The 21,222-nt window shown below is 45.4% G+C and overlaps 1 protein-coding gene across 6 annotated transcripts in view; it reads right to left on the bottom strand.

Annotated features, from left to right (window-relative positions):
* Positions 1–21,222, bottom strand: part of Dcaf4 (DDB1 and CUL4 associated factor 4) — a 29,963-nt gene that overhangs the window by 7,564 nt on the left and 1,177 nt on the right. The window contains exons 1-8 of one of the 6 annotated variants that reach the window (XM_010645407.1): positions 14,155–14,175; positions 10,790–10,889; positions 8,046–8,146; positions 7,493–7,650; positions 6,749–6,831; positions 5,195–5,297; positions 3,348–3,488; positions 2,257–2,306 (exon numbers count right to left, since the gene is read on the bottom strand). In XM_010645407.1, the coding sequence (XP_010643709.1) occupies positions 2,257–2,306; positions 3,348–3,488; positions 5,195–5,297; positions 6,749–6,831; positions 7,493–7,650; positions 8,046–8,146; positions 10,790–10,881 (728 nt within the window). In that variant the 5' untranslated portion in view covers positions 10,882–10,889; positions 14,155–14,175. Of the gene's footprint in view, positions 1–2,256; positions 2,307–3,347; positions 3,489–5,194; positions 5,298–6,748; positions 6,832–7,242; positions 7,366–7,492; positions 7,651–8,045; positions 8,161–8,243; positions 8,398–9,083; positions 9,146–10,789; positions 10,890–14,154; positions 14,176–21,222 lie in introns of those variants that run through there. The other 5 variants (XM_019204306.2, XM_010645406.3, XM_010645408.3 and 2 more) reach the window with 5 other exon arrangements.

The raw sequence follows: 21,222 nt of genomic DNA, 5'->3' as shown, positions 1-21,222 counted from the left end.
TTTTTTTTTTTTTTTTTTTGGTACCAGGGATTGAACTCGGGTCTTTGCACTTGTGAGGCAGGCCACCAAACCACTGAGCTAAATCCCCGGCCCTCAAAAGTCTTTTTTTTTGTACTGAGGATTAAACATGGATCCTTGCGCTGGCGAGGCAGGAGATGGCAACACTGAACTAAATCCCCGGCCTCCAAGTCTTTTTAAATGTGACTCCATGATCACAGTCCTCAGGGGCACTCCATAGCTCTGGTGACCAAGCTAGAGACATCACGGGATTCCAAACAGCTGCCACATGTGCCAACCCCTCTCTTGACTCACCCTTCTGCTGGCAGCTCCTGTCCCTTCCTTCCCATGTGGGCATCCACGAGGACAACTCTTACATCTTTATGGCATCCGAAGGCCCTCACAGACTGACTACCTGCTGAGCTGCCTGTCTCCAGCACCTTGCAGAAGGAGGGTATATGCCCACCGGACATTGGCTGAGCGATTCATTAAAAACATTGACAAGCAAGCAACCACATCTGAACGTGACATGTATGTGACCTTTGGTGCTAAGCTCAATGTTAAACAGTATCTCTAGTCTACAGATACTGCTAAAACCAGATGCTCAGTTTCATCCTGTGTAATCCTTTTGCTTCTGGGTTCAGAGGGTGAAGATAAGGGAAGAAATCCTTATCCCTGTGTACTTTTAGTTACTGTGTTGAAACTCAGGTTAGACTCAAAGTCTGTATGGTACTTACAGGGTCAGAAGCATAGATTACTCCTTTAGCAGGGCACAGTTAACAAAGAGCCCAGTTAAGTGGAAAAAGAATTCACTCTGACCTCCCACCACTGTTGATGGGAAATGCAGAATGCAGGTCTGAAGAAGGTGCCCTTTTTGTAAGGAACGAAGTTCTTGGAACTTTAGTGAAAGCACAAAAGCCTGAAGTGGACCTGGAATGACCACCAGGGGACAAGTCACCGCCAGAACTGGGACAGCCCACGCTTTAATTGCTCAGGGTTTCATCCCTCCCTGGTCACAGAGAGATGTGAGAAAACACCACACTGCTTTATGGTCAGAAATGAGAGTGAAGTTCTTGTTTCCCCTCTGTAAAATGTGGCCTCACCTGTCCTGTCAGATCAGTGATCAGTGTAGTATACAGGTGGTTGGTCCCATCACTCCCCAGAGTCCCATCAGTGACAGCCACATAAAACTGCAGTTTACAGAACACACAGTTTTGTGTCTTACATACAAATTATAATCAGATCACGGATGGACTTCAAGCTTTAACTCCTTTCAAATGTACTGCTGTGAAGCAAATAAACATAAAGGCTCTGATTCAGCTTTCATTTGGTGAGGATCAACGAGGTGCTGAAACCGTGGTACCCAGCACGTTAATGAACATTCATCCCATGACAGCTGTGTTGAAGCAAGTGTTAAGTGTACTGGCAGCACACAGGTTCGAGAACTCATTTGTTACTGGCCTGAGCCAGGGACAAGCATCATCAACATGTGGGTTTGGGTCAAACAAGTCCTTTGTAGCATCAAGAGCCCAGAGGTCCCAGAGGAAGGCTTAGGCCCCATGATACCATATGCCACTGTGTTCCTAGCAAAACAGCCCTGCTGGCTCTCTGGGAAGCCAATGACTAGAGTGAAGCATGTGCCACAGGAGGCTGTTCCTGGGCCTCTGGGCCCATAGAACTGTCTGATGCCAAGGGAACCGCCTTCTCTTACCCAGACCTCCTTGTCCCTGGAAGGACCCCAGGCCCTAATAATCAGTTTCCCTCCTTCACTGCAGGTCTGGGGCTCCTTCCCAAGGCTGTGCCATTTTTATTTTTCTTTTGGTACCGGGGATCGAACTCGGGACCTTGCACTTGCGAGGCAGGTGGTAGAACCACTGAGCCAAATCCCCAGCCCTAATTCTCTCTGTTTTACCTGGTACCAAAGCACCAACTCTCTGGTACAGATACTGCCACTGAGCCCCAGGTCACAGTGGTAGAGTGGGAGACTCTGGAGCCAGACTGCCTGAGTTCTGATCCTGTCTCCTCTGCTTAGACATGAAGTTCCAGAACAGTGCCTGGCACACAGGGACATCGATGTCATCCCCAGAGAGAGTAGTCAGTCATGGGGTCTCAACTGCTGCCAGTTGAGTCACTGTCTACCCAGTGTAGTTTTCTTGTAAAGGGTGAGACATGAGTGCAGAATGCAGAATGGCCCGGCCCTCTGCCATTAAGATGCCACCTCACAAAGCCCACAGAGCCAAGGTCCACAGTGAAGGATACAGAACGTGTGAATCCAAGTGGTTCAGCGAGGCCCAGCACACGGAATTCACCTGGGGAGGAAGCACACAGCAAGATGGCAAGATGGGCTTGACCACCAGCTCACAGAGAGAAATGGCCAAGTTCTTAGAGTTACTTGTGGGGACACATAGGATTTTTTTCTGCAGGTCTCATTCCTCTTAAAGTGGGTTAGAATAAGCATTCTGAGGACAAGAGAGCTCCCTGTTCCAGCCATATGGGGCCTCATTAAGGCCAGAAGGAAACAAAGCCCAGATCTCACCCTTCCACGCCAGCACAAGTCCTACATGAGGAAGCTGATGTACCCACCAGCTGGGGCCCAGTTCTCCACAGTGGCAGGGGACAAACCTAACTCCAAAGCTATGTTGTATCTTACTTTACTCTAAGCCATCTCAACCTATCTGGATCTTGTGGCTTTCATGTCTTGTAAGTCACAACTTCTTACAGATGCGGCCACCAGCCCACTCTAATTTAAAGGTCGCCCCTAGATAGCGAGAGCCCCGTGTTTATCTAAACCTCAGGGGTGGCCACAGACTGTCTTGGCGATGGGTGTATTAACCTCACATAGGAGGAGGACTCAGCTGGGCATGGTGGCGCACGCCTATAATCCCAGCACTTGGGAGGCTGAGGCAGGAGGATCGCTGTGAGTTTGAGACCAGCCTGGGCTACATAGTGAGTTCCACGTCAGTCTCAACTACATAGTGAGACCCTGTCTCAAGAAACCAAAAAAAAAAAAAAAAAAAAAAAAAAAAAAGGAGGACTCCTTCATTCAGGCCAGTCACTGCAGCCCACGTGCCTGACTTTCCTGGAGGGAATGTCCTTAGAACCAGGTAAAGCAGTGCTGCCCTGAGCCTACCCCAACCATCTAAGTTAATTTTCTCTTCCAATACAGGACACTCCTCAGCTCTTTTTCTATTCCTGTGGGTCCATGGGTCCTCAGAAACCAACAAACTACTCGTTCCCTGGAAAAATGAAGTAACTGTGCCCTGCCTTCTACACAAAGTTCTTCTCTGTGGCCAACTACTATAGGGCCCTGGGCCCAAAGGGCTCCAAGGCTGAAGAGCCGGATGACGTACCTTACGGCTGGTGAAGTAGAAGTTTTCAAGCATGCGCACTTTGAGTGCGGGGGTCTTCAGTCCACTCAGGCTGATGATGCCATACTTTGCACCTCCGATGTCATCGTTCACTGTGAAGAGTCGGTCACTGTTGGTATCCGCCTGGGGGGAATGAGCTGCAGGTGACCTCCCAGACTGAGCCACATGTGCTAAGTCCACCTGCTCATCTCTCTTGGCCTCCTCGCTCTATGCATCTTCCTCAGGTGACAGCTCTGCTCCACGACAGAGCGTAAAGATGACCTAAGTTTCCCTCACTCTGTATTTGTAGTGACCTTTGGGCAAAGTTCACAGCAGGGCAGGGAGTGGGATTAGGGTGGTGCAGGTAGGGAGTGTGTGGCCATGAAGACTGAGGTCAGTACTGACCCCCCACTCCACTAGAGCTGGGTTTGAAGGGTCAGCATCAGCCCAGAGGAACATACCACGTGGCCATCATAAAAACCACACGATGACATGAAAACGCTAGTTATAACTGTTAATGGGCCAAGAAGGATACCAAACTGTATTCCTATTATAGGTGATGATCACCAACAAGAAAACACCGCACTGGCTTAGCATCTGTGAGGCCCTGGGTATGATCACTGTTACCAAAAGAAACAAAACAAAACAAAACAAAAATGTACACATAGAAGTGTACATTATACTGAATAAAAAATACACCAGAAAAGTCTGCATTAGAATGTGGGCTATTTTTAAATTTTCTTTTTTTCCTTTAGAAAAAGAACAGTAAATGATTCAAAGCAAAAACTCCCCATATGTTCATGGCTTTGTCTACACTGCTGCACAGGGATACGCACGCACTAGGGTTTGGGTGCCAGTGAAAATGCACAGACTGCAATTTCACTTGGGAAGAAGAGTTATGTTTCTGGGTGGCCCATTAACAATGAGAAGAATCTGACTTGAAGAGGTGCTCTGCGATGGTGAATTGCCTTTCCAAGCCCTTGGGTCACAGCAGCCACCCAGGCTCCCCTGTGACGCTGGGCGACGGGAAGAGACGGAGCGAGGGGACTGGGTGCTCAGGCTCGTAAGAAGCAGTGTGTGCAGCACTCTGTGACCTTCACCAGTCCCTCGATTCAGCCCAGAGAAGGGGAGCCCACTGAGAATATATTCTACTGGTTCCGGTCCAACTGTAGCCCCAAACATAAAGAGTAAAGCGGAGAATCTGGGCCTTGTCCCTAACACCCCTCACTTGGCAGGGCTCTCCCTCCAGGTACCCTGGGGCAAGAGGACTCAGAATCAACCTCGAGTCTAAAGGTGAGCCTCAAGTCCTGCCCAGACAGATCACTCTGTCTCTCCTCTCTCTCCTGGGCCTTTGGGGAGGTGAGGCTTCTTCCACTGCGGAGGACCCACCAGCTCTCCACTGACGTTTCCAGGCCTAGGTGCCCAGGCCCGCAGGCCCTTGCCAGGGACAGTGAGTGTCAGAGCCCGTTGTAAATAAAGGCACACTGGAACACCAAACCCGCCCAGGGGTAGGAGTGGCCAGAAGCTCCAGGTGGCTGTGCACCTCTTCAGTTGCATGTACAATCCAGCCAGGGAGGTTATTTTGTAAGGGTTTTTAGTTGATGTGTAGTTGGACCTAGGATCTATGTCAAATGCCAAGGGTGGAGTGAGGGTGATGATGGTCACAGCACAGCCCACCTGCCAACTCAGTACCCACCTACAGGTGGCCAGCAAGTAGGTTCAAACTGTAAAACCAAGAGGACACTGCCTGCTTTTCAGCTATTGGCTTCTACACAGCCGGGCCAATGACAGCTGTGAAGCATCCGGGGCCTGGCTGCCACGCCCAGCATCCAGACAAGACCTTGACTCACCAGGATCAGGCTGAACTGGTCGCTCGTCAAAGTGGAGGGATTTGAGCGCTGGATGTGCACCCTTTTCCTCTCCATGCAGCTCAGTCGTAGCTCGTGGGCTAAGCTACAGAAGGAAAAGAGACGCAGGAGGGGGATGGACCCAGAGCAGGACACCCACGCTGGAGGCTCAGAAGCCACACGTGGCGGTGAGCACCTGCAGTCTGAGCTACTTGAGAGACTGAGGCAAGAGGACTGAGCGCAGGAGTTAAAGACCAGTCTGGTCGGCTGCGGGAGTCCGTGGCAAACAAAACAAAATAAAAACCAGAGTAAAGGGTCCCTTCTCTGTACTACTTCTCAGCAATGAAGCTGAGCGAGAACCCCCAAATTCTGAATTTTAGTTTTCTCATATAATGATGAGGGAAACTAAAACAAAGCACCGCACAGGCCTTCGCACCAGAGAATGTCAGAAGCAGGGGAATCTGTTCCTAGACTTCCTGGCACAACAGCCTTCTCTTGGGATGAAGCCAATGTCCCTAAGGACGGCCAACAGGCTGAAGGACACAGGACAATGGGAAGTGCCCTGGCGTGTAGATACCCACCTGCCCGCCCCGTTCACCTCCACTGCAAAGGGAAGAGATACCATTACCTCTGCCCTTCTCAGAACCAGGGAACACAGGGCACCTGCCCTGCCTGATGGCCTTTGCACAGCTGGCCTCCCGTGAAGGGCGCGCTGCTCCCCGGTGAGAGGACGAAGCCCCAGTAAGCCACGTGAGACACACGTGGGAGGCAGAATAAGGCGGGGAAGGGGGTTAGGAAGTCAGGTGCCAGAGTCAGACAGACTCCTGCCTTAATGGCCGTATCCTGAGAAAATCGCTCCATATCAGGCATCCTAAGCATTTTGATACATTTCGTATGAACATATCCATTTAATGGCCCATTTCTGGTGACAATTAGAAAAGGAAAGAGAAGGAGGCAGAAATCTCAAGGAAGGAAGTTGCCAGGAGAATCACACAATAAACAGCTTAAGAGATTTCTGCCTAAATCCTCCTTCCTCCCTCCCCACTGGAGAGAGGGTGAATCTCTTGGGGCTGGTTCATGTGGCAGCCGGGTACACTGGGACCTTTCATCTGTGAAGACTCCTCATGGAGCAGCCCTCTGGATTCTTAGACCACAGAAATGGGAAATGGGGAAGAATGCCAGGTTTGTGGTGTACGCTCGTCATCTCAACTCCTCAGGAGGCTGAGGCAGGAGGATCAAAAGTTTGAGGCCAACCCAGGTAATTTAACAAGAACATCTCAAAATAACAAAGGGCCAGAGTAAAGCTCTGTGGCAGAGTGCTTGCTTAGCATGTATGAGGCCCATGTAGGGTTCAATCCCTAGTGTTGCAAAAGAAAAGAAAAATTAAAAAAAGAAGCAAACAGGAAAGAACATTCATGAAGAAAACACAACAGTGGGCTGGGGATTTGGCTCAGTGGTTCTGCCAAGTTTGATCCCCTGTACCAAAAAAAAAAAAAAAAAAAAAAAGAAAAAGAAACAAAGAAAGAAAGAAAACACATCAGTGAGGCACTGTCTTACCGGCAGTAACTGTTGACGCTGAGAAAACCCAGCTGGCTTTTTCGTAGGAAGGAAGACGCATTAAATCCCATTCTGGCTACTTTCTAAATTAAAAGAAAGAAAGACTCAATGAAGATTTATTTGTGTTGTAGGATAACAAACACTTTAGTTTCACAGGATGCAATGAAGGAAACAGGTGTTAAATGGGTAGAAATCAGACACGTAAAAATCTGACAGTGTCTTTTGCCAGTTAGAATTGCACCAGAATTACAGTTACTTCCTCCTCTCCTGGGCAGGAGCAAAAGCCATGCTCATGAAGGCGGGTGGGGGCTGAAAGTTGGCACCATATCTCTGTCCGAGGCCCTTTTTGGTGGCACCCAGGAAGAAGCAGCCAGTGAGGGCAGAGGGAGTCTGGACTCTGGGTCAGGGCGGTAATTACCCTCCATCCCCCCAGGGCAGTTCGGAGCAAAACATCGGAAATTGGTCTGCAAGACTGCCTGAGGCACTCCACTGGCCTGATTTCCATTTGAAAGGTACGGTGACTCAACTTCCACTGTGCTGCTTCCCAATACACTTCCCGGGCAGCACAGTCTCCCAGGACTAGAGGACACTTAGCAAACAGGAAGAGGTGGGGCGGGATGGCTTCTCCTCTTCTAGTCTTATTCTCTTCCGTTTCCCTGTGGGGGAGGAGCGGGGTGGGGGTGAACTCCCTCACCTGCCTGTGCTAAGCCTCATAGGGTGTCTGACTGGCAGGTGGAGGCCCACCTTTTTCTTTTTTTCCTCTTCCTCTAGCAGATGCAGTCTTTTGCGCTCCATTTCCTTTTGCTCGATGCTCTCCTTGGTGAGGGGGTTGCAGTTGTTGTGTCCTGGGAGCAAGCGGAAGTAGCGGTTCTTTTCGGGGTCGAAGTAATACCCAGGTAGATCTTTAATGAATAAACATTAAATTCAGCAACTTAAAATGCTGGGAACAGACCCACCTAGGAAGGAGCCCAGCCGCCTGTCTTTTCTAAGGGCCAGCAGGGTGTGGCATGGTCGGTCCCTATCCTGAGCTGAGTTCAGTCCTGGGGGAGACCATCTGCCCCAGGAACACTGTTCCCGACACGGCAGCTCCTTTCCTCAGGGTTTCACTTGCTTCTGGGATTCCCTCCAAGCCAGGAATGCGCTGATGACTCCCGTGCAAGTGAGGAGTCACAGACACATCTGAGTCTGCTGAGGAGGAAGGGCAGCCAGAAGAGACAATGCCGGGGGACTTGGCAGGGGAGGGCTTCAGTTCATTCTGGCTGCTGGGCCAGAGAAGTCCTCTCCAGCAGCTGCTTACCTGGTGCAGAAGGATCCCCAGCAGTATTGGATGAGGTCGATGGGGCCTCCTCATCGCCGTGGCCAGAGTCCTGCGATCTCTGCTGTGGTCCTGTCGTACACCTGAGGACACACAGCTGGGATGATGGGCAGTGCAGAGCCTGAGTTCCCAATCACTGACCCGGTCCTACCCAAGCAATTCTGCAACCTTTGCCCTTACCTTTCTGATCGCTTTGGAGAACTGACTCCTTACTAGAAATACACCAAAAGGGGGGTGACTTTGCTTTGTCTGTCTCTCTTTTTATTTTCAGAGAGGATGCATGTCACAGTAATTTCCTCTTCTCACGTGAGCCTTTTGTGAGGTCTTCTGGAATCTTTCAGATGAAAAGTAGAACAGAAATCTTTGCCAATAAGAATTCTACCAGCCTGGCTCATTTGTCAGCTCAAGAGCAGTTGAATTTCATTCTTTATTGTATTTAGTAGTAGAAGAGTTTAAATTGCACCAGGTTAGCCAACCTCACAGATGGAGGATCTGGGGTGCAGGGAACAAAGGTACAGTAATTTCAGTAACACTGAGGCAGAGCCACGGCTAAAACACTGGAATGGTAAAGGCATAAGCGGCTGGTGGCAATTACAGGTTGAAGGATACAGTGACAAAGCACAAGACCTTTGTTTAGAATTCTGATAAAACTGACTTTAAAAATCAATAATTTGTTTTCCTTTTTTTTTGGTGGTACCAGGGATTGAACTCAGGACCATGTGCTTGCAAGACAGGAGCAGGACCATTGAGCTAAATCCCTGGCTTTTTTTTTTTTTTGAGACAGGGCCTTGCTATGCAGTTCAGGCTGGCCTTGAACTAACTCACTATGTAGCCCAGGCCAGCTTTGAACTCGCAGCAATCCTCCTGCCTCAGCCTCCCAAGTACTGGGATTATAGGTGTGGGCCACCATGCTGGCCTAAAAATCAAGAATTGCTTCCCCGCATACACATATACTAAAAGGAATATGAATTACAAAACTAGAGTAAAGGAATGAGAAAATATTCTTTCTTCCATAAATACCAGTGCTACGTAGAGCTTCAGGGAAAATTATTTATTCCCCTTTTCCTGGCCCACAGCTTCCCGAAGCAGCTCATCTGTGATCAGCAGGAAGAGGAAGAATTAAGCGCCATGACAAATGTCTGTGTTTTTCACCCAAAGGCTGCCGCTCCATTCTTTCCACAAGGAGTCCAGAGGGCAGCTGTGCTCAGCAGGTTTCCAAACCACCTGCCAAAGCTGAGTGGGGATTTTTGCACTCATCACATTTTGTGACACAATGTGCTCCTGGGGAAGGCCCAGAGCCCAAAAAGTATCCATGGTCTCTTTACAAGACATGCAAACACTGGGAAGGGTCCTGAGCACCCATACCTTTCTGTAATATGGGTTGGATTTGAGGATTTCTACCCACTGAGATCTATCATGCCCTGGGGGCCTCCTCAGAGCCAGGCAGCCTTTCAGGGTTATTGGCTCTGTTTCATACAAAACACAGTGGCACAGAATGGTGAGGTGCTTGGCCCCATTTCCTAAGAGAAAGCTGAGCTCCTGGGTCTAAAGCCCTTGTTTGTTCTACAACTCCTGGATGCTTCTGTTACTATTTCTTCTAGAGAAGCATCTTGATACTAGACATCTTATGGTCCTGTAACTAAGAAATCTGTTTTGCTGGGTGTGGTGGCGCACACCTCTAATCCCAGTACTGAAGCCTGAGGCAGGAGGCTTGCTATGAGTTTGAGGCCAGCCTGGGCTACACAGCAAGACCCAGTCTCAAAAAACAAGCATGCACACAAACAAAAAGTCTGTCTGTTTTAAAAGGTCTGAACCAGGGGAGAATTTAAAATTTGGCAGCAGCTTCCCTTTTGGTGCTGAGGGAACTTGCGACACTGAGGGATGTGGGGAGACAGGGTGGCCAGGAGTCTTGCAGAAACCCTCAGCAGCAGAGCTGATATCCTCTCCTGGGGCCAGGGGAGCTGTCTTGTTCCAAGACAGAACCGGACTTCCTTCATGAAGAAAAACAAACAGAATGTAGAAAATGTTTATACTGGGGATATCAACTCAGTGTAAATCTTATTTTCTAAGTTGGGTGCCAGATAAATGATGTTCACATCACTTTTTTAAAAAAAGTTTTTGTTCTTTTTTTAGAGACAGGGTTTCACTATGCAGTCCAGGTGGGCCTTGAACTGCCTGTGTAGCCAAGGCTGGCCTTATACTTGTGACCTTTCTGTCTTGGACTCCTGTGTATTTTTTTTTGTTGTTGTTGTTTTGAGACAGGGTCTCACTATGTAGTTGAGACTGACCTGGAACTTACTATGTGGCCCAGGCTGGTCTCGAACTCACAGTGAGCCTCCAGTCTCAGCCTCCCAAGTGCTGGGATTACAGGTGTGCGCTACCATGCCCAGCTCCTGTGTATTTTTTAAATAGACTTTTGGGTTTATTAAGTATAGTGTTCAATAGACTTCAAAACCAAACTAAAATAGAGAAGTAGATCACCAATTGTGTCACGTAATATCTACCTGTAACTATGTGGACAACACTGACTAGAAGCTATAGTTGCTGTGAAAGAAAGAAGCGCGTGGCCGTGCCCCCTCACTACCCTGAGTGGTAGATGGGACCCACAGTCGCCACACGCCCAGGGAACCTGCTGGATGTACAGCTCTCCTCAGGCCCCCACACACGCTGGCATGAAACGCACTGTGGCGCTGGGCACACCTGGCTCCCGGCCCTGGCATACTTGCCTCTCACTGGAATTGCGCTGTCTGCACCATGAGTTCTGCTGGCGGCTTCTTCTCCCATGTCTTCTCCTACTCTGCCTGCTGCTTTTATTCATTTCTGTTCCTAGCAGAGAAAAGAGATGTCATATATGTCCCCGTGTGTGTGTGTTCTCCCGTCTGCTTCTTGGCACCTGTGCCTTCCCTGTAGACAGCGCCTCCAGCGCTTTCCCGTTTCCTTCCCAACACCCTACATGGATGGCGCAGTTCCCTCTCCCAGAGAAGTGACCAGGCATGAACACCCGTTTAACACAGCGATGGCGAACCTTGTAGAGCTTTCAGTGATAACCAACAGCTGGATGCAGCACTCGTTCCATAGGTTCACCGCCACCGCTAAGCTCTCTCCCTGCTTCCTCACAAACACCTGCCCACACCAGTTGTCTCCCGCTGGAGAAACACTCATGTTTCAGGACCCTTTCAAGACACACCCATCCCACCCGGCTATTGGTCTCATACCTCCCAGCCTCGGTATACTTCTGTTCTCATCCATGTTTAATGTCTCCCTCTCCTTAATTCAGCTTATAAACATGCTCCAGTTTTTCAATTGTGTGCGTCCCACTTCTGATCCAGAAGAAACAAATATTTTGAAAGAACGCGCTTTATGTACAAATTCAATGCCTTCATTTTTCAGTATTCCTCAACCCACTGCTCTCAGGCGTCCTGCCCTCTCCTTGTTCTGCTAAAATGTTTTGCTGAGGAACTGACTGTGATCACCTCCTTCCCAAAGTCGGTGCGCTCTCTCTGGCCCTTATTCCTGCAGCGTGTGATACCATGAAGCATTTCTTCCTTTTATTGCTGTTAATATCTTCTCTTCCTGTCAAATTCATCCTTTACTGGGTTCTCCCGGCTCACACACCCACTGGGGTCCACCATTCTGTCCTAGATCCTCTTCTTTTCACATTAATCCCACCCAATCCACCGAGGCTCCCCTCCGGCTCAAGCATCCTTCTGAGCATCAAGTTCTTCTGCTGTTGCTTCCCGTCTGTTTCCAGAGATGCAGCAGAGTCAGTGAGTTTCGAGGTGAGTTCATGGACAGAGGGTGTAGCTCAGTGGTAAAGCATGTGCTCAGCAGTACAAGGTCCTGGGTTCTTTCTCTAACATCAAATGAATAAAAGATTCAACGATCTCTTTCTAGATCACATCTGCTCTTTTATCAATAGATGTTTCCCTTCTCTGTAAATATCATAGCCTCCTCTGGTCTGAAAGTATAGTCACTGCATTCATTTCCCTAAAGAATGACCCCCAAACGCCATATGTACGGGATTCCCCATGGATCAGCGATCTTATGCCGCAGCCAAAGAATAAGGTTGCAGTTATAGCCAAGCTTCAAGCTAAAAGGCACTGTGAGTAGTAAGTAGGAGGAGCAAGTATGGTCAGAGTTAAGAAGAAAAATAAACCACACTGACATAAAGTTCATTATTAGCCATTCCACAAAAAGCAACACTTCTTTAGGGTGCATAGTCTGTACATAAGTAACTCTAGTTTCTTTGCAGTAATCCAGGAATACAGTGAAGACCACACACCTCCGTGGCTCCAAGCCTCCATCCAGCTCACCCGTCAGGAGGCAAGACCACGCCCCTCCTACACCATTAGCCTCAGTGAGGACCTGCATGATCAGGACACAGTAGATAATGCCTATAAACCTAACACTTGGGAGGCTGAAGCAGGAGGATGGCCACAAGTTCAAGGCCAGCCTGGGCTACACAGTGAATTCAGAGCTAGCCCGAACTATATTTTGAGACTCTGTCTCAAAATAACAAAAAGCAAAACAAAACAAAAAAGAGGTCTTCCCCAAATGCAAATGTAGTTCATTCTCTAGATCCACTTTAAACAGTTTATGCTCGCACTTATCAATATTAAACTTTGTTTATACTCCCATCTCATCTCTTTTCTATTACTAGCACTCATGGCCTAGTTGGCTGAGTAAATATTTGGAAAAAACAAAAAACATACAAAACAAAACAACAAACCTGCAGCTACCTGTAAATCTCAGCTAGCTTCCTACTGCTCTGGGAGTCTTTTTTTTTTTGGACCGGGGATTGAACTCAGGTTCTTGTGCTTGCAAGGCAGGCCACCGAACCGCTCAGCTAAATCCCCGGCCCTGCTCTGGGAGTCTTAAATTAACACACACTTACAGAGTAGCCACTCACATCAGGCTCTGGTCTGGGCACTGGGGTGTGGTCAGGGATCATGAAGTTATCGCCCCTGGGCTTATGGTACTCACTGTCAACCACAGACCCAGGTCTCCTCTGGGGGCTTTGGAGAGAGAGAGAGAGAGAGAGAGAGAGAGGGAGGGTGGGAGGGAGGGAGAGAGAAGTGACTGCCCTATGTGGACAGGGCAGGGCAGGGTGGGGTGGCTGAAGCACAGTCTAAGGTAACAGTGGGCCAAGGGGACAACAGGCAGGCAAAGTCTAAGTACAGTGCAAGGGATTTCGGGAAGAGGCTGGAGAGACCAGCAGGGCTCAGTGGTGAGGACTGCAGTGCAAGGGGAGTGACCCACACGGAAAGGCACTTTAAAGGCAGCAGCATGGGGAACAGGGAAGAGTTAAGGACTGCAGCAGCAACAGGGCTGAGATGAACAAACTAGGAAAGTGGCATTGGGAAGAGAGGAGCCTGAATTTAGAAAGATTTAGGAGGTGAACTTCATGGGACAGGAGGGGAGAAAGAACCTAAGAATGGGAAAGGGAATCATTGGTAGTGTCATGATCTAGGAGACCCAGGATAAAGGAAGAGCAGATGGAGGCATGCAGAAACTACAGCTGATTTTTGAACACACCAACCTCAAGATGTAGGCAGTTGCAAATAGGGCCTAAACTAAAGATACAGATTTGAAGTCCCACATATAAACTGTACCATATACATATGTATTATTGAGAATTCAACTCAATTTTTTCAGTCATATGAAATCTGGCAAGTACCAGTTTATAGCTCAGTGATTATTTTTGTGGTACTGGTGATTTGATGATTGCTGTAAGTGTTCTACCACTGAGTTCAGTTTTTTTGTTGTTGACTGTTTTTTTGAGACAGGGTCTTCTTGCTAAATTGCCCAGGCTGGCTTCAAACTTATGATCTTCCTACCTTACTTCCTGAGTAGCTGGGATGAGGTGTGCGCCACCATTTCTCTGTTGGATGACCAGTTAATTTTTAACCACAGACAGTTTGGTCTACTAGGCACTTTTGGCAATACCTGGAGACATTTTTGCTTGTTTCCCCTTGGGGAGTGGTGCCTTGTACTGGTATCTAGTGGGTAAAAGTCACAGATGCTGCCAACCGTCTTATCCCTAGGACAGGTTCAGTAAAGAATTATTCTATGAGGGTGTGGTGGTACACACCTGTAATCCCAGTTACTTGGGAGGCTGAGGCAGGAGGATCACAACCTTGAGGCCAGCCTTGACAACTTAATGAGATCCTGTCTTGAAATAAAATAAAAAGAGTTGGCAAAGTAGCTCACAAAGCCCCAGGTTCAATCCCCACCCCCCACCCCCAAAAGAAAAAATGTTATCTGACTTAAAGCAGCAAGGATTGAGAAGCTCTGCTCTAGGTGGACAACACACAATAACAATTTCCTATGTGAAATGCTATGTCCAATATCCCTAGAGCTGTTCCACAGGGTACAGACTTTAAAATGTATTGCAAGATGCCCAGGCTGGTTTGCCTTCCTGCAAATCTTGTAAGTTTTTAAAGGCCTAAAAACAGTAAATCTTCAGAGATGGCTATCCTAAAAAGCAACCTCAAATAATAAATAAACATCACTTGACTTTTTGGAAAGTGATTAGGCAATATTTATCAAGCAATTTGTAAACACATATATCTTCCTTTTTCTGGGACTCAATCTCAAGAAAATAATCCAAAAGACTACGAGAGTTAGTGTTACATTCCTTTAGTCCCAGCCACAAGAAAGGCTGAAGGCTGAGGCAGTAGGATTAGGTCCAGGAGTTTCAGGGTAGCTTGTAAAAAAAAAAAAAAAAAAAAAAAAAAAAAAAAAAAAAAAAAAAAAAAGCAAGAAAGTTATACAGAAGTTATTTACTACAATCTTCCAACCTTATGAGGCCAAAAGAATTCTGATATCAAAACCAGACACCAAAAATATCAGAAAACTATAGATCAATACAGATGAATGCAGATACAAAAATCCTCAATAAAATGATAGCAAGCTAAATCCAAGAGTATATTACAAGGATTATACATCATGATCATGATCAAGTGGGATTTATCCCAGGAATTAGGTTGGTTCAACCTCCCATGATCAATTAATGTAATACATTGAATTAACAGATATGGGAAAACCCACAAGATTCTCTCAATTGATACAGAGAAAAGCATTGTACAATACCCAATATCATTTCCTGATAAGAACACCCAACAAACTAGAAAGAGAAGAGAATTCCTTCAAATTGCGAAAGGGCATCTACAAAAATGCCACAGACAACATCACCAATGGTGGAAGACTGAAAACTCCTCAAGACCAAGAATAAGACAAACATGTCTGCTCTCTATTAATCACAGTACTGCAAGTTCTATGTAGGACAAATAGAGAAAGAAATAAAAGGCATTCAAAGAGCCAAAGAAGTGAAAATATCTCAATCTGCAGATACAGTGTTATACAGAAAATCCTAACGAATCCATCAAAAAACTTCTAGTAAATTCAGCAAAATTATAGGCTACAAGATCAACGTATAAAAATCAGTTATATTAATGTATATATAATAATGCAATTAACAGATGAAACCAAAGTTACATTTACAATAGTATCAAAAAGAATTAAGACATTTAGGAATATATTTAAGAAATTAAATGCATGACATACATTGAAAATAATAAAACATCACTGAAAGAAATGAGAGACTGAATGCAGACCCTATCAAAGGTCTAGCTGCATTTTTTTTTTTTTTTGCTGCAATGGATAAGTGAATCCTAATATTCATAATGAAATGCAAGGGATCCAGAATAGCCAATTTTGAAAAAGAATAAAGTGAAAGACTCACACTTCCCAATTCAAAATCTAGCTAAAAGCTGAAGCAATCAAGACACTGTGATACTAGCGTAAGGATAAAGATACAGACCAATGTTACAGAATTGAGAGTCCAGAAATAAACCCGTACATCTACGGTCAACTGATCCTCAACACAGGTGTCAAAACCATTAAAAGAGAGAAAAAAGTGCTGATCCCCATCTGTTCTCTTGCAGCGCTGGGGTTTCACACATATTAGGAAAACGCTCTACCACTGAGTCACACCCCCAAGCCCCAAGAAGTCTTTTTAATTGCTGGGACAACTGGATATTTACCTTTAAAAGAACAACTTTGAGCTGGCTGTAGTGATGTCCGTGCCTATGTCCCAGCTTTATATGAAGAGGCTGAGGCAAGAGTACTGTTTGAGCCCAGGAGTTCAAGGCCAGCTTGGGCAATTTTAGATCTAATCTACTAAAATCAACTAAAACAGATCCAGGCTCTAAAACCATCATATCCTTAAATGATCTTGGACTAGCAATAAGTTTCTTAGGTATGATACTGAAAGCATGAGAAAAAAATTAAAACTGGACTTCATCAAAATTAAACTTTCATGCATCAAAGGACACTTTTACTCTATGTGAAAAAAATGGATAAGTATATGCAAATCAAAGCACAATGAGATATATTAGAACTATAATAAAAAACAAACAGGGTTAGGGTATATAGTTCAGTGGTAGACACCTGCCTACTATGCACGAGGCCCTGGGTTTGATCCCTACTGCCATAAAACCAACCAACCAACCAACCTACCAGTAACAAATGTTGGTAAGGATGTGAAAAAACTACAGCACTTTCATGCTGCTGTTCAGAAAGTACAAAGCACCAGGCCATTCGGAGAAACATCTGATAGTTCTTCAAAAGTTTAAACACAGAACTAACATGTGATCCAGCAATTCCACGCCTAGATATATACTCAGAAGTAAAAACATACAGCTATTAAAAACTTTGGAACTGGCTCATAACAACATTATTCATATCAGCTCCAAAGGTGAAGTGACCCAAGTTTCCAGCAACTGATTAAGGGCTGAACAAAATGTGGCACATCCACACAAAAGAATGCTATTTAGCTATTAAAAGGAATGAAGGACTGACTGATGGTGGCATAATGTGGATGCAGCCTGAAAACATTATGTTAAGTGAAAGAAGCCAGACCCAAAAGGTCATATATTTTATGATTCCATGCATAGGAAATCTCCAGAACAGGCAAATCAAGAAAAAGAGAGTGTAGTGGGGGTAGAAATAGAGAATGAGGAATAAATAATTGGTAATTTTTTTTCTTTTAAAGCTTTCTGGAAAGGCTGTTATAAAAACTGCTTTTCTCAGGTAATGAGTTCAAATCTGATTAAACTGTTTTGTGACTGTATATCCTTTTATTAATGAAGCAACAGCTTGGTAAAAATTCTATAGAATTTTTTTTGTGGTTGTTTTTGTTCTCTGGGACAGGGTCTCATGTAGCCCATGCTGGCCTCAAACTCGAAGTGATCCTCCTGCCACAGCCTCCCGAGTGCTGGGATTACAGGCATGTGTCACCATGCCCAGTTCATAGTGCATTCTTATGATCCTAGCACTCTGGGAGGCTGGGGTAGGAAGATTCCAAGTTTAAACTGAGCCCTGGGCAATTTAGCAATTTAGTGAGACCTTGTCTCAAAATTAAAAAAAAAAATGTTTTAAAGGGCTGGGAATGTATCTTAGAGCAAAGTACCGAGGTTTAATCTCCAAACAAATAAACAAACAAAAAATTGGTAGTGCCATATATAACACTTTAGTATGACAAAAGTTTTGTTCTAACCACTTAACAGTTGACCTCCAGCGTCACTTGGGCAGCGCAGTGTTTATGTACTGACACCTTACATATGCAGGTGTCGTGTCAATTGATTCTTGTATTGAATAAATTTGATAAAACTGTTCTTTATATTTTCTATTGTCTTATAAAAATTAACAAACGTGATATTTTGTTATCCTGTATTTAAATAATTGGACTGGTAAGTGGTTAAAACCAGAATGAGGCTGAATGCAACTTTCACTTAAGCCAAAACGTTAACTTGATGCACATGTGTAAACCAGTGAGATCTAGGTGTCACATTTTCTTGTTCTGTTTATGCTCTTGTTGAAAAGTAAATTTACACATCAGATTTGAAATGTCCTGTTTCAATAAAAAGGTAACTAACTGGCTTCACTAATTAAGGTTTTATGGAACAGAATTTGTATTTAATCAGACTCATACATGATCTTTTTCTGGCATCAACAGAAAGGAAGTTAAGCTATAACTGTTAGATCTTTTGGTTTTTTAATTACTTTACTACAGCACCAGCACCCAGACCAAAGTACATCAACACTATAAATACTTTGAAATCCACAATCTTTTTTTTTTTTTGTTTTGTTTTGAGACAGGGTCTCCCTGCATAGTTCAGACTGGCCTTGAACTCACTAAGTAGCCCAGGCTGGTCTCGAACTCACAGCGATCCTCCTGCCTCAGCTTTCTGAGTGCTGGGATTAAAGGCAAGTGCCATCATGCCTGGCCTTGAAATCCACAATCTTTAAAAAAAAAAAAAAAAATAGAGGAACTTACAGAAAAAGTCCATACATTACTATATAAGACGCTGAAATGATTGAAATATGTAATAATATTAATATGTAATAATAATAATAATATAATATGTAATATGAAATATGTAATGATATTCTTTTTTTTTTTGGTGGTACCAGAGATCGAACTCAGGACCTTGTGTTTGCGAGGCAGGCGCAGTGCCACTGAGTTAAATTCCTGGCCCAAATATGTAATATTCTTTTAAAACCTCTTATTTTCAGTCAGCATACATTTCCTTCCTCTCCCATATTGGCAGCATTTCATTTCAGCAAGCCAGCACCTAAACTTCATAATTTAGTAATCCTTGGTTGGGTGATTTTAAGAGAAAAAAGGAAGGTGGGGTGTACTTAAAATTAACTTTCTTCTGCATATCCAACTCTTCATCTTCATCATTGGCTTGTTGATCCTTTCTTAGATGACAGGTGGGTGGTACCTGTCCTGTACCAGATATACATTTGGCTGACAGCTATTTCTGAAAAGGTAAATATGGATGTACTCTTACAATATCTATCTAAACAAGGTGAATACCTGAGAGTGCTTCCGCAAACTTCTTCCTCATCATCTTTTGTACATTTGGGCAGGCAGGAGTGTGTATTTTGGTAAGTAATGGTGTATATTCTATATCTCAATAATGATAAATTCAGCAAACATAGTCTGTACATCTTTCATTTTCTGCCTTGTAAAAGCGGCTATAAACCAGGCATGATGGACACATCTGGGGCACCTTATCACTCAGGAGGCTGCAAGATCCTTCAAGATCCTGGACTATGCAGTAGACCCTGTCTCAGAGAAACAAACAAAACAAAACAACACTCACCCTAAAAAAAACAAACAACAACTGGATAATTTCTTCCATATGAATTGCTAGTCTGTAATTTGGTTTCTGCCTGTGAAAAATGTCCATCAGATTGGTTTGCTCATGTTTCCTTTTTCTTTTCTTTGAGACAGGATCTTGTGTTGCCCAGATGGATCCTGAACTCCTGGGCTAAAGTGATTCTCCCAACTCAGCTCCAGAATGGCTGAGACCAAAGGCACAGGCCACCTTTGTGCCAGTGTTTCCTTTACAATCAGGTACTTGCTCTGCTTCTCCATCTCTTGCTGGCAGGTCACCCCTTTCGTCTGTACAATGCTTCCAATGGCTTTCACAGATGCAACAACTTTGGCTTCCAGTCTTTCAGACTTTGTTTATCCACAAGTCAGGCAGACTCCTGAGCAGTTTCTCAGGCCCTACTTTAAACCTGGACCTTCATGGTAACCTACTTTTTTCTTTTTTCCCAGATACTGGGGATTGAACCCAGTGCCTGAGCACTGAGCTATATTGTCATTCCTTTTTTATTTTTTATTTTGAGAAAGGTCTCACGAAACTGCTAAACTGCCCAGACTGGGCTTGAATTTACAATGCTGGGATTACAGGTACACAAGGTGCCCACCATGCAAGGTGCCCACCATCCTTCCTAGCAACCCCCTGATCCTTTTGTCATTCCTTGGATTGAATTTAGGGACTTTATACTGAGCTACACCCCCAGCACTTTTTTTTTGTGGTACTGGGATCGAACTTGGGACCTTGCGCTTGAATGAGAAGCAGGTGGCAGAATCACTGAGCTAAATTCCTGGCCCTACCCCCAGAACTTTTATTTTTAGTTTCCCTAAATTGCTCAGGATGACCTTTGCAAACCTCCTGCAGCACTCTCTCAAAGTGGTGGAACTACTGGCAAAGGTGGTGATTTGCCTTACATTAAGGCAGTTTCCCCTCCCCGCAAGTGCACTGCAAAGGCTTCCTGCCTTGATCTGGGCTTCCTGCTGGCCCCTACCCCTACCCTAGTTGCCTTTCCCCTTCTCCAGAACCCATTCCAATAACCGCTCCGGCAGTCCGCGGCCCAGAGCAAACCTATGAGGGCGGGTGAACGGTGGGCAGCCTACATGCACCCATCCACTCCCTCTGCCCACACAAGGGTAGCCCCTGCTCACAGCAGCAGTCTTCCCAGTTGGGCAAACCCTCTGAGTTGGGAAGCCCTGGGGCTGTTGGCAGTTTCTATGGCTGGGAGCCTTGGTTTAGAGCCCGACTACTCAGTTCTGGGACCCTGGACCACATGCTTAAGTAGTGATAAAACTTCTGGCATTAGATAGTAGTGATGTTACTTACTACTACTTGAACAATCTTTAGAACAAGCTAAAAACTCCACACAGCCAGGGTATAGTGGGGCACGTCTGTGATCCCAGCATTTGGGATGCTAAGGAACGAGGAATGCTGTGAGTTTGAGTTTAGACCGAGCCACAGTGAGTTCAAGACCAACTACACAGTGAATTAAAATAGTGAATTTAAGACAGATGTGGTCGCACAAGCCTGTAATGCCAGCATTCTGGGAGGCTGAGCAGGAGGACTGCCCAGTTTGAGCACAGCTTGCAGTTTATAAATTTTATGTTTCAAAAAAAAAAAAGGTGGTGACGGGCTGGGGATTTAGCTCAGTGGTTCCGCCGCCTGCCGTGCAAGCGCAAGGGCCTGAGAACGATCCCTGGTACCAAACAAACAAACAAACAAACAAAAAAAAAGATGGTGGTCAGAGATACAGTTAACACTCACTACAGCACTGGGTCCAATCCCCAGTACTAGAAAAAAACTGAATTTTATGGTATGTGAATTATATTCCAAAACAAAAAGATGTTTACTGCAGCATATTATGATATTTAAAAAGGCAATCATCCTAAATATCCAGCAACAGGGAAATTCAGTAAGATCCTGGTGCCCATTGCATTGTAATGTGTAAACCACTGGTGTGTAAAGCCGAATGAACAGGTTTCCAC

Source organism: Fukomys damarensis, unplaced genomic scaffold (assembly GCF_012274545.1).
Source record: "Fukomys damarensis isolate Sample0158 unplaced genomic scaffold, DMR_v1.0_HiC HiC_scaffold_21, whole genome shotgun sequence".
NCBI classification, from domain to species: Eukaryota; Metazoa; Chordata; class Mammalia; order Rodentia; family Bathyergidae; genus Fukomys; species Fukomys damarensis.
The sequence above is the reverse complement of the archived record's forward strand: the minus strand, read 5'-3'. Positions and strand labels throughout refer to the sequence as shown.